The sequence below is a fragment of the Carettochelys insculpta genome, chromosome 1 (genome assembly GCF_033958435.1).
Source record: "Carettochelys insculpta isolate YL-2023 chromosome 1, ASM3395843v1, whole genome shotgun sequence".
NCBI lineage: Eukaryota > Metazoa > Chordata > Testudines > Carettochelyidae > Carettochelys > Carettochelys insculpta.
The window spans coordinates 169,583,197-169,596,200 of record NC_134137.1 but is presented as its reverse complement, the minus strand read 5'-3'; the positions used below and the strand labels follow the sequence as shown (position 1 = coordinate 169,596,200).

The following is a 13,004-nucleotide window of genomic DNA, read 5'->3' as shown; positions in this document are numbered from 1 at the left end:
TGCTTTGTTACAGAAGGAAGCAAGTTCATGGATCACAAGTCCACACAAATAAGTGAAGAAGGAAGAGGGGTTTTTAAATCTTGTACTGATTCCCTGGGATCACAAGCCAGCTGTGTCTGTTTCCCTCATCAAAATTCAGCACAGGCTGTCTGCCAGTAGACAAAATACAAAAACTCACTTCCTTCTTTCTCTGGTAGATTAAATGACTTTTGGATAATATAAAAATTTGAGATGATAGAGGTCAGCATCTTAGGGAGTGATTTGCAAAACTGCTTGTAAAGTTGACTCTCATAAAACAGAGCATATCAGTACATTTATCAACTTTATTGACTCATTTCTCAAGTACAGCTTCTGACCTCCAGACTGTCAGTGTTTAGAATAAAACCATAGGAGCTGAAACCTCCAACTTGGACACAGAATAATTTCTGTTCTTTCATAGTAAGAATGTATATGCACTGAATTATTTCCTCTCTTGTGTTTAAGTCTCTGCTGCATTTCTCCCTTAGGAAGAGGAAGATCTGTGAGCTCTATGCAAAGGTTTTGGGATCGGAGGAAGCCTTACATGTAAGAACATCACTTACAACATATCCCATCCAGTTGATTTCATTACTGTGTAATTGGGAGGCACAGGGTGAAGTTGGAAAGTAGATATAAAATCAGTATTCTTGGCACTGTGTCTCATGCTTAATAAGGATTAGCGTTCTCACCGTGCTTACTGGTTTGTACAGAAGGTTGCTGAAAAATACCGACCAGCTTTACATCACAGCTGAGTGATTGATTGAAATGTGTGTGAAGCAGTTAAAAATACAGAAGCTCATTTTAAAATGAGCTGCTAAAACCTCTGTGGGACCGTTACCTTCATTATTATTATACAATAAATCTCAGCCATTTTCAGCTGTTGTATGGGCTTGCCTCCCCATCCAGCCCAGGCCATGTATAGTGTTCCTCTTTGTCTCATAACTGCTCTCTCCCATAGCAACAGCTGCTCTTGTTTCTTTTGGTTTTTTCTATTCCTAGTAAGGGAAGCCAACTCTTTGGGTTTCTGTGACCTCCCAGTTTCTGAAAACTTGTCTGCTTTATATTATAAACATCCCTTAGTTTATTAAAGGTGGTTTTAGGTGGTTGAAATTTTTACACATGAATCACATTAGCATGTCATGCTACACATAGTTCCCACCTACTGCATGGCTACAAAAGTACCACATGTTACATACTCAATGTATAAAAGCATGAGAGTGGGTCAGACCAGTGTCCCATCTAGACCAGTGTCCTGCCTTCCAAGGGATGCGTCAGAGGGAATGAACAGAACAGAGCAAAACAGAGTATCTGTGGGACTTCTCTGGTCAGGGACTCTCTGGACCAGAGATGAGTGGGTACTAGTGGGGAGGGTGGCAGCCAGGGCTGAGGTCAGTGGCTGGGGCCAGCTTCTGGGGAGCAGTGCAAAAGAGTAGGTCCAGTGGCATTGGAGCTGGGAGTGGGGCCAGCAGCCAGGACATGGGCCTGTTTCAGGGCCAGGGAGTATGGCCTAGGTTCGGACTGGGACTGGGGACAGAGCCGGGAGTATGGTTGAGAGGGGAACTTGGCACTTGGAATCTAGTGGCCCTCCAGAAGAGCCTGGAGGCCAGCAGCAGGGGGCCAGGATTGACCTGATGATTGATTGATTGATTTTGGGGACTTAGGCATCTCTAGCTGGGCGCTGCAAACTGAGACAATGAATTATAAGCTACTCTTCACTACTGTCTTCTCATCTCTTTTAATAGTTTCGTCCTTAGGAGTTTTTCCCACTCCTGAAGTTTCATGAACTCTTATCTTTCAGCCAGTGCATTATGAAGAGAAGAACTGGTGTGAGGAGCAGTATTCTGGTGGTTGCTATACCGCGTACTTCCCACCCGGGATAATGACTCAGTTTGGAAGGTACAGTGACTCACTAAGGGATTCAACAACAGAAAGATAAAAATGGAATAGATGAATATCCTCTCTAAGGGCTGTGAACCCTCTGTATGCAGATTTTCTATATACCTGGAATATTTTTTAAGGAGTACTTCAAACAGCCTTGTAAAATTTTACTTCCCCACTTGCCTGGATATATACATGTATATATGAATGAATTAATCTCATTATTAGTCTTTTCACTTTCATCATTGACTATAAGGAAGAAGTAGATGGCTAGATTGCTTGATTTGTTGGGGGTTTTTTTGTTTTGTGCCCATGCTGGTAAATTGTCATGACAATTTTGCTTTTCAGATTTGGGATTGGCTGGCATTACCACTTCCTTTGCATTTTTAAAATATATTTTATTGGTGTGTTAAAACTAGAGGTCTGATCCTGTAAATATTTATGACATGAGTATTTCAGTGGACTGTTCCTATTAGCAGGCACAGCCTAATGCAGTAACTACTGTGCCATTATGTACTGTCCTTCCTAATTCAGGATTTTGGAAACAGGAGTAGCCCTAAAAAGCAGCAGTGTCCATCCTGGCTGTTGCCATTCAGTTGTGCAGTAAATTTCAGTTCAGTGCTCAGAACCTTTTGAATTGTAAATCTCTGCAATTCTAAAATAACTAGGGCACTAAAGAAATCCTGAGTTCGGGCCATACAGAGCCTCTAATTTTTAAAGTAGACAGAAGTTACCTTAGCGTATATTATTGTAGATCCTAGCAAACCTATGTGATCCAGGAAAAAGAAGTTGCTCTATTTCTTCTTAAGTGTTAGGAGGGCTACAGTGTGCTGTTCAGAGTGTTACAGATGCCACCTTTCATCCCTAGGGTCTTGTGGCTATGATACAAGCTTTGAATCAGTCTAGTTCTCATTTGTACTTCCATGAGCCCCAGAATTGCCCCAGTATTACTTTCTGATGCCTTAGAAAACATAAGAGGCACCAGGAAGAGTATTAATGTAAGAAATGAAATGAACAGCTGACTATCCTTATAGGCTGTGGCATTGCTAACTCTGCTGCTAATTATCAGTGTTGACTGAAATTTACAACATTCTGCTCCTGCTTTTTTTTAACCCAAGGACTTTTGTCGTGCTTTCTTGATCTGGCTGATATGACCTATTTTTGTCCCATTTTAAAGGATCATTCGCCAGCCAGTTGGCAAGATCTACTTTGCTGGCACAGAGACAGCTACAGAATGGAGCGGGTACATGGAGGGGGCTGTGCAGGCTGGAGAGAGAGCAGCTAGAGAGGTATGACCCACACTCATTGTGTGCTGCTGGAGAGAACATTTCCGTGTGTTTTGTATACTCCAGGCTCAGGTTTTCAAAGACTTGCAGGGGGTGTAGAGGCCTGGTGGGAATTAATTTGAAGGAAAGTTCAGTATTGCCAACCTCAAGCTTTTGAACATCATGTCATTGGATTTAAAGTTAGATTTAAAAAAAATAAAATTGACTTCTATTTATTTGCCATTCAATTTGCCTTCAGGTCACACACTCAAGCTTTTCTCTACAACCATGAGAACTAGATAGCTATTTTTTTTCCTAAACTGAGATTCTTACCCTGTTGTCTCTGTCATGTAGAGCTGTAAGTTAGACATCAAATACTGTGAGATTTACAGTAAAAGGACAGAAATTGACAACAATGGTGTCTAAATCCCACAGGCAGCTTTGAAAAGCTCACCTCGTGTGCTGTGGGTCCATAGAATGAGTTAGGACCCTGCTCAGTTGACTCTATCTAATCCTAGAACACTAGAACTGCAAGGGACCTCAAGAGGTCATTGAATCCAGTCCCCTGATCTCATGGCAGGACCCAGCACCAGTGGTCTAGATAATCGCTAACAGGTGTTTGTCTAACCTGCTCTTAAATATCTCCAATGATGGAGATTCAACAACCTCCCTAGGCAATTTATTCCAGCGTTTAACCACCCTGACAGAGAGTTTTCCTAATGTCAAACCTCCCTTGCTGCTGTTCAAGCCCATTGCTTCTTGTCCTACCCTCAGAGGTGAAGAATAATAATTTTTCTTCCTCCTCCTTGTAACACCATTTCAGGCATTTGAAAGCTCTTACCATTTCTCCTCTCAGTTTTCTCTTTTCCAAACAAAACAAACCTAATTCTTTCAATCACCCCTTACAGGCCATGTTTTCTTGATCTTTAATCATTTTTGTTGCTCTTCTCTGCACCCTCTCCAATTTCTTATCTCTCTTGAAATGTGGTGCCCAACAGTGTACACAGTATTCCAATTAAGTCCTAATCAGCGCAGAGTGGAAGAAGTACTTCTCATGTCTGGTTCACGGTACTCCTGTTAATGATTCATAGGGATATGCATACTTCATTGTGTGTAAAACTGTTGTTCCCCTAGGTATTTGTGTAAGTATTTGTGATTTATGGGCAGATAGCCAACAAAAGGAATCTCATACTTTTTTGGGAAGGTGTTAAGGGGTCAGCATTGGGACCTCCTATGAGTGAAGTCATTAGTAAAGTATCATGGTTTGTCTAATAATGAAAAGATTAAAGTGGAACCTCTCGAGCTCTGTGCAGGGTAAAGCTTGGAAAGCTTGTATATATTTTGGGTCACAGGAAAGAGTTGTGTCCTGGAAGCAATGTGTACTCAAGAACTGATCCCCATACCACTGTTAATCGTGCTAACTGATAGAGTGGGCAGTCATCTCATATCCTGTCTGAAATGAGACCACAGCTCAGGAGACATCAGATGTTAGCTCTATTGAGGACTGGGATGGAATAAATTTAAGTACCCACATTATATTTTGGAAACCTGCACATTAAAAAAATAAAGTTCACTTCACTGTCATACTCTCCTCATTGTTTCGTGTAATCCTATCCCTTTCTCATATGCATCAATAGCCACCAACTAGTTTAAAAAAAAAAAAAATTGCTTTTTTGAATTGAACCCTAGTCTCTGTCTCCCTTGCATGACCTCAGTACTCTTCCTGGATTGGGGCAACATTTTTCAGAAATAGCTTCCTAGGCATTTTGCATGTGCTGATTTTACATCTAATTGTCTCGTATGCACTACTTTGGTAATTTGTAGGAGATGGCCCACAGATTCAAGGTTAACATGAGACCCTAGTTCAACAAGATCTTTAAGCGTGTATTTAATTTTCAGCTTGTCTTCAGAAGGACTACTCACATATTACCTTAGGGATATGCTGAAGTACCTTGCTGAGTTAGGTATGAATTAAGAAGGCTTGTTCCACACCTTCATGCTGAACCATTTTTTTTTTTTTCCGAAGAACCACCACCACCACTCACTCTTGAGTTATTACATAGCTAAGGAAGAGCTGCTTCTCTGGGAATACATCAGTAAATAACAGCCCCTCCCCCTATAATCTGATGTGCAAATATCAGATTTTGGGTGAAATTTGAATACGCACAATCCTGTTCGCTAAACCTTCATTATAGCAGCATCAACTTAGAGCAAAAACTGAGAGTCAAATGTTTTGCCCTTTAAAAGAATGAATGGAACTGATTCAGGTCTTTATTTTCAGATACTATGTTCTAGGGGGAAAATCTCAGAAAGTGAAATTTGGAAGTCGGAACCAGAATCGTTTGTAAGTATTCCTCCAGTTCCAGGAAACTCTCCTTTCATGTAAGTGATGGAATAATGTACACGCCGCCTTCACCCACAGCTACAATTACTATGCTACTGCCTTCCAAAACTGTCCATGTATGGATAACGGGGGACATGACAGCTATCCACAGAGGAGCAGGGGTTGTCTAAACACTCTGTAAACCTGGCACAGGAATGATGAGGCTAAAAATCAGTATAGGTATCTTTTACACTGCCTACGTTAAGTTGATGAGCGTGCTTTGGGCCTCCTTTTTCTTTACGACCTATTCATTGTTGTACTTTCGGAAGCTTTTCAAACTAAGGCACAAGATCATTGCTCACAGCCACCATTAATACTTCTGGTTGTATTTTTTTAAAACTTTAATTAAATGTTTTGCCAAAATTTTGGTGAGGAAAAACAATGAACAATTTGAATAAATTTGGCAAAAATGTTTCCTGCTTTTTAAACAGTTCATCTTTGTATTCGTGGGAGAACAAGGGAATGCAAAAGCCCCCGGGGGCTCTTTCTTTAAAATATGTTAATTTCAGTCACTCAACAAACATGTCCTGTTTAATTCCTGTTTTCAAGCTGATGCCATCTGTCCTGTTCTGGTTTTTCCCTGATTCCTCGGGCAGGCGTGGGATAAGCGTTGCTAACAACAGAGTGCCAGACTTTGTCTGAATATTAGACGTCTGTTTAAAAGAGGAGGTACATCCAAACAGATTCAAGTACACGTTGCACCTCCGAAGCCTGGCATTTTCTGGTCCAGCAACACGGACACACCCAGGATGCTCCTGGAGCAGACAATCAGGACAGGAGAGCAAGCTGAGCTGGCCTCCAAGCTGCACTGCAGGAGGCAGCGGGGGGCCAGGGCTGGGACTGGTGTTCTCTGGAAGGCAGTGGAGGGGAGCCAGGGCTGGAGTGCCACCAGAGTCTGGCATTCCCAGGACAGCTACACAGAGATGGGGCCAGGACACTGGCTATGGTGGTGAGTTGTGGCTGTGTCCAGCAAAATTTCTCATTGAGGACCACTGAGGTCCCAAGTATGCTGGACCAGTTAGGTACAGCCTGTATCTCTGTTTCTGCTGCAATGTACTTTATCTTTGTATTCTCCTTTTCATAGCAGAGCTGATCCTGCACTAATACTGAATGTTCTCCCATCCAGGATGTCCCAGCCTGGCCAATCATTGCTACCTTTTGGGAGAGAAACTTGCCCTCTATACCAGGACTGCTGAGGCTGATTGGATTTTCCGCTTTCTTCACTTCAGTAGCTGCTGTTGGTCTGTTGGCCTACAGAAAAGGGCTGCTGGTTCGAAACTGAGAAGCGTGCTCCTACAACGCTGCACACTGGCTGTGTTCTTTTTCCAAAGTTTTTCTTGGTGTGCACTTCTCTGTCTCCAAAAGCAGATCAGGACTGGTAAGGGAGGAGTGGGGGGAAAGAGAGCTGCCACTTGAGAGTGGGGATAAGTGAAGGGGTTCAGATAAAGTAAGAGCCCCCTCATCGCTGACCTATTTTTAACACTGTTATCTGAGTTTCTGACATGTTCTGCCCTATATTACTTCACTTTGTACTTCTGTCCAGCTCTGCCAACGAAAATGGCAAAATATTGTGAGAAAGCTGGTCTTAGGCTATTTTCAGCCTTTTGTACACTTGTATCTGAGCCAGTCTAAACTGTAAACATTTAAAGGCATACCAATCACACTTATAAGCAGAGTATTGCCACCCTCATGTCCCAGAGATGTTAAAAGACTTCGGTGGTAGCTTAAAATGCCTTTTGAGTTAATGCAAATTACAGATGAGGCTTTTTAATGTATTTTTCCCAGAATACCTTGAGCCCAGACAGCTCTTATGTAAAGCTAGATTTTGAAATTGTTGTTCCAAACAATGCAAGTGCTTAAGCATTTGTCAGAAGTATAATTCATCACTTTGTTTCCAAATCCATGTTATGCACTATGGACCTGATGGCACAAAAAGAGGGTGAAAAGCTGGCTTAAACAGCCCAGTCTAGCAGCTGTACAGCACCTTTAGCCTATCTTGGTTGCACGAGGCTGCTATAGCTAGTGTCAGCAGTCAAATTAACCCCCTTTCCCCACTGACTTCAAGGAGCCATGAGGTAATTTTTACAATACTTACTTTTATGCACTGTTGTCTAAGCTTTTTGGAGCCTATCTCTCTCACCCTATGTCTCAGGCACCTGCGGAAGCGGGTCTTTGCCCACGAAAGCTTATGCTCCAAAGTATGTTAGTCTATTTGAAGATACAGACTAACTCGGCTACCCCTCTGATACATATGTCTGTAGAGTACAGTGGGCCCTAAATCTAACCTGCTCCATTGTTGAACACTGCTTATCTGGGCTGGAGAATCTGAGCTAATTATTGCAAGTGTGCCCAACAATTAGTCTTTGAAATTTGAATGGAAATCTCCAAACATTTCCATTTGGATTTCTTGGAATGTACAATGGGTATAGCTGGAATTGTGAAGGTGATTTCTCCTATGTGTTTTTGATGTACAACTTACCCCCCCACCCCCACTCAAAAAAAAAAACAACCCAACCCAACCCAACCAACCCTGTTCAGCTTTGCTACTTGATTCATATCATTCTAAAATGAACACTTTCGCATACACTTTAAATAGAGCTTTCTTCATCACTTTTACAGCCATACAGGATGTGACATGCTTCCCAGTCCTCTCTATTTCACTTAAGAGGAAAGGTTAGGCTCTTTCTAATATAATTTCCAGAAGAAAGGAATCTTACTTCTTTACCTTAATACCACCAGACTTCATTATTTTTTGTAAAGAAGCAAGGAAAAGGCTTGAAAATCCTTTCAAATCGGTAGAAAGTTCTGTCTTAGTAAGAAGTACCCAATCCTGGCAGGGACCAGAAGTGCAAAAGAATAGAATTCAGCGTGAGTGACAAAAGCATGATTTTCAGGGCTGTACAGTCATCTTCTTGTCCCTCCATTCTTTTCTGGACTATAATTGCTTCCAAGGAGGAGAAGTAGTTTTTGCTTCCTGCGAGAGAGGGCAGCCAAACTGTGCTTGTTAGTCAGCCATCCTTTGATGAGGTCTTGTCTTAAGCTTTTGGGTCTGTGACTCCCTGAGTTTCAACCTTCTAAGAAAATATAGCACAGGGCTGGGTTTTCCCTGCCCCCCACTACATCTCCAGTCAGATCTACTTTTAACTTGCAGTGTGCCTTTAAAAACTATATGATTAAAAATATACAGTCCTGTAGTGGGAGTTCTGGAACACTTAGGAGCAAATTCTCTCTGGTACAGATGGACACAGGCCTACTGACATAAATGAAACACTGAACTACCAAAATTGAAATATTTTCAATTGTCCTTTTCTAGTCAACCATCAGTCAAAGGCTTTCTGGCAGTAGTGGTTTTATATTACATGCTACACTGAATGCCATTCTAACTATGCTCTGTAAAATCTTCTCTTGGTGACATTTCACACTTGCAGCTTTCTGAGGAGAAGGCATGAGTGATTAAGTGCAAGACTGTTGCTTGTCCTGCATGCTTACACAAGGGGATGCAGGGCATCAAAGGTCTTGCTTTGCAGCCCCTAGTGCAGAAAGGAGAGCAGAAGAGAGTTGTGCAGAATGAGGATGGAAGGATGGATCCTCGATTAAACTCCGCAGCAGACCAGTCAGGATAGCTGAGGGAATGTGAGAGAACGACATAATCTGTGTGAGGTAAAGGACTGGGGCAGATTACTACCCAGTGGAGTAAGGAAGAAGCAGAGGACTGAACTGTGGCTTTCAAAGTCTTTTCCTGGAGCCGTGCAGCTACGCACTGTCCCTTGCTCAGGACAGATGGCTAAGGAACACCCTAGTCCTGTGCTAATGTGTCTGCTGGGAGATGTCCCAATCCAGCTACTCAAGATTTTGTAGGATCTTTAAAATGATCTCCCTAAAATCAAGCTTAGGTGGGTAGCTCATCAGCAACGTGTTAACTGTTGAAGGGTCACTTGCTGTGCAATGTAATCGGCACTTCCACCTGAGTGGTTAGGAATGCAGTACCAGTCCTAGTGATGTTCCCAAGCTCTCAGTAGTAGCTCTTAGTGCATTGAATCATGAAGCAATCAAGTGGAGCCCTGGAAAACTTAAGCCTATACTGGTGCTTCCATCCTCCCTGCTTTAGGGCTTTTGAAACAGTGTGAACAGGGATAAAATATTAACTGACTGCTATACAGAGTGGCACAGTTCAGGCCAGTGCCCCTCTTGTTCCTCACAGTGGTTCAGTGAGTATATCCATTCTTAGGCTTTCTGCCCCTAGCCATTGCCTTTCTTGGATGGAGACCTGTCTGTCTCTCCTTCCAGACTGGGGTATTTCCCATCTGTACAGTTGCCTGCCTTCATTGCATTTCCCAGCAAAAAGCTGTCTGCCCAAATAGATTTTCTTGCTTTCTCTTCAGAGATTAATGACAGAGTGCTTGCTAACAGCTATAAATTACCACACACCACATCCAGTGCAAGCCTCTCTTATTCTTAAGGAAAAAGCACTTCAGGAACTAAAAGCATATTAAAACAAGGAGTATCTCCATGCGTGCTAATAAGCTTACTGGACATCCCTCACTCCAGTCACCTCCTGTATGATTTCTGGCAAGTGAGTCTCTGAAGTAGGGCAGTCCCTAGAAGTTTTGGTGCCCTATGCAACCCCCCATGGTGGGGCTCTCTGCAGGGAGGGCTGGCGCCTCTGTGGGGAGAGGAGACGGTGCTCATGGCAGTGGGGGCAAGAGCTGTGAGAGACAGGAGCAGGGCCCAAAGGAAGCAAGGTTCAGACCCACCCTGCACTCACTGGCAGCTGTGGGAAGCGAAGCGACCTGCCCCTCGCCTGCTCTGCTCCCTGCTTTAGTTCCCAGCTGCATTGCTTGGAGGAGAGGGCATGGAGAAAGGGGTGGGACTCCCCAATTCCCTTCCACTCCCCGCCCCTCCACCGCACTCAGTAGTGGCAGGAAGCAGAGCGACCCTGGGAGACAGCAAAGCAGGCTGGGGCCAGGTTGCTCTGCTGCCTGCCATAGCTGGTGAGTGTGGGGGTGGGCCCAACCCCAGCTGCTGATGCCAAGCTCCCTGTTAATTCCCTAAACCACACTGCTGTGGGGGGGGGCAAGGGTGGAACAGTGGGGTCCTGGGCCCTGCACCCCCAGCGGAACAGCCCTGCTGGGTACAGCCTGCAAGAGGGATGGCTGGGGGATGTGGCTAGCCACTGCAGCTGGTGCTGCCCCTTGTTCAGCCCAAAGCGGCCGAGGGCACCCTGGAAGTTTGGGCAGTTTGGTGCCCCAAATTTTGTGGTGCCTTATGTGGCTGTGTGCTTTGCATCTTGCTAGGGGCAGCCCTTCCCTCAAACCCTTAATGGAGTCTCTTTCGGGGTCACAAGTTTATAGCAGCCACAGCTCAGAACTAGTACACTCATGCAAAGTTCGGTCCCTTCTCTATGCCGTTTGGAGTTCTTTGACCTGGAATTTTTTTCAGAGGCAGGTAATCAGTGCACAATTAATTTCTCTCCCCAAGGCATAACTTCAGAAGGATGGATTTCAGGTGGGTCATTTGCATTCCACTCACCTCCAAGTATTTCCTTAGAAATCCACTTCACAGGTGTTGCTCCCCAAATCCTTTGAAATTCCTGATGTCTCCAGCAAGAGATTAGATTAATCCTGTCTCCTTGCTGCAGGAATTCCACACAGCCCTGCACTAGTACACACCCATATGCAATTTAATAGAATGAACTCTGGAAATGTTTAGCTTAATTCAGTGTGGTTTGTTCAGTACGTGGCTGTAATTGTCACACCGAGTACATTCCACCAAGTTCTTTTCTCCTTCTACACCTCGTCAATCTCAGTAGAAGGTCATAGGTGTAATTGAGAGCAGTACAGTCCAACACACATGGAATTCTAAGAGATTTAAAGTGGTTAGTCAGCTGGAACCATTTTGAGCCTGTCCAGAGTTTTTGCCACAGTTCGTGTTGATTTAAATTAACTGAAATTACGCGGCAGTAAAGCATAGATTGAAGCAAGAAATCAGTTGTCCCAATCAACATCTGAGGCTCATGTACAGCAGAGAAATTGTATAATCAGCTTCATGTAGATCTTGAAGGCCAGCTTCTGATGCCCCTGTCTCATTCTTAGTACAGATTGAACCTCTCTCGTCTGGCTCTTTGGGTACCTGACCTGTGCTGGACGAGAGAATTTGCTGGGCCACAGGTAGTCAATATTGTCTAGCAGCAGTGCCAACACTTTCACTGCCTACTAGGCTGATAGAAGACATTTAGGGGTAAATTACAGCTAAACAGCACAGAACGCTGAGAGCTAGGACAGGTGACTGTGAACAAATTCCATAGAACCAGGGGAAAGTTGGCCATACCCATGATAAGTGGTCATCCGGCTAACTAAAATCATGTTGCCAGATGAAAGAGTTACAGGTTAGAGAGGTTCAACCTGTAGTACTTTATTCTGCATGTGGTCCCATTGAACTCCACTGACCTCATCATGGAGTTGTTATTGTGAATAAGGGTATTGGAATCTGACTCTTAGATTTCATTCTGTGTCTTTGAGTTGGATGCACCGGACAGAAAGTCTATTGTGATATTCACAGCAGCAGCTTGGATTTTATGTTCTGAGATCAACCGTTAAACTAGCCAGGACAGCTGTTCAGAAAAAGATCTTGAAGTTACAGGAATGGGGTACAGTACAGTAGATGTGACCTTGCTCACTGTGTCACACAGAGAAACGGTTGGTAGAGTACTTCCAAGCCCTATTCTTCTGGATTGATTTGTGTCCTATCTCATGATTTCTCTGACCATTGCATTTCTTTGGAAACTCGCAGGAATAATCATCTATCAAAATATGATTATGTTGACTGGACTTTAATTTGGTAGCTTTTGCTGGCTCTGAGTTCTCCTGCTTTTAGTTTGTAATCTGCTTTACCTAGGCACACTGGCTTGGTTTTTCATTCTTGATAGTCAGACTATCACAGAATCACAGGGCTGGAAGGGACCTCAGGAGGTCATCTAGTCCAGCTCCCTGCTTCAAGCAGGATCAACCCCCACTAAGTCATCCCTTCCAGGACCTTGTCAAGCTGGGACTTAAAAACCTCGAGGGATGGAGAATCCACCACCTTTCTAGGCAACGCATTCCAATGCTTCACCACCCTCCTGGTGAAGCAGTTTTTCCTAACATCTAACCTACACCTCTCCCTCTTCCCCTTCAGACCATTACTCCTTGTTCTGCCATCTGACACCACTGAGAACAGTTTCTCACCCTCCTCTTTAGAGCTCCCCTTCAGGAAGTTGAAGGCTGCAATTGAATCACTCCTAAGTCTTCTCTTCTGTAAACTAAATAAGCCCAAATCTCTCAGCCTATCCTCATAGGTCTTGTGCTCCAGACCCTTAATCGTTTTTGTTGCCCTCTACTGAACCTACTCCAGCAAATCCACATCCTTTTTATACAGGGGGGCCCAAAACTGGACACAGTATTCCAGATATGGCCTCACCAGTG

At 43.7% G+C, this 13,004-nt stretch overlaps 1 protein-coding gene across 1 annotated transcript in view; it reads left to right on the top strand.

Moving 5' to 3' along the window:
- LOC142006889 (amine oxidase [flavin-containing] B-like) overlaps positions 1-9,320 on the top strand; it is a 76,986-nt gene extending 67,666 nt beyond the window's left edge. The window contains exons 11-15 of the mRNA XM_074983400.1: positions 507-564; positions 1,817-1,914; positions 3,074-3,185; positions 5,443-5,505; positions 6,671-9,320. Of these exons, the coding sequence (XP_074839501.1) occupies positions 507-564; positions 1,817-1,914; positions 3,074-3,185; positions 5,443-5,505; positions 6,671-6,826 (487 nt within the window). The 3' untranslated portion in view covers positions 6,827-9,320. The remainder of the gene's footprint in view (positions 1-506; positions 565-1,816; positions 1,915-3,073; positions 3,186-5,442; positions 5,506-6,670) is intronic.
- The last annotated feature ends 3,684 nt before the right edge of the window (positions 9,321-13,004 follow it).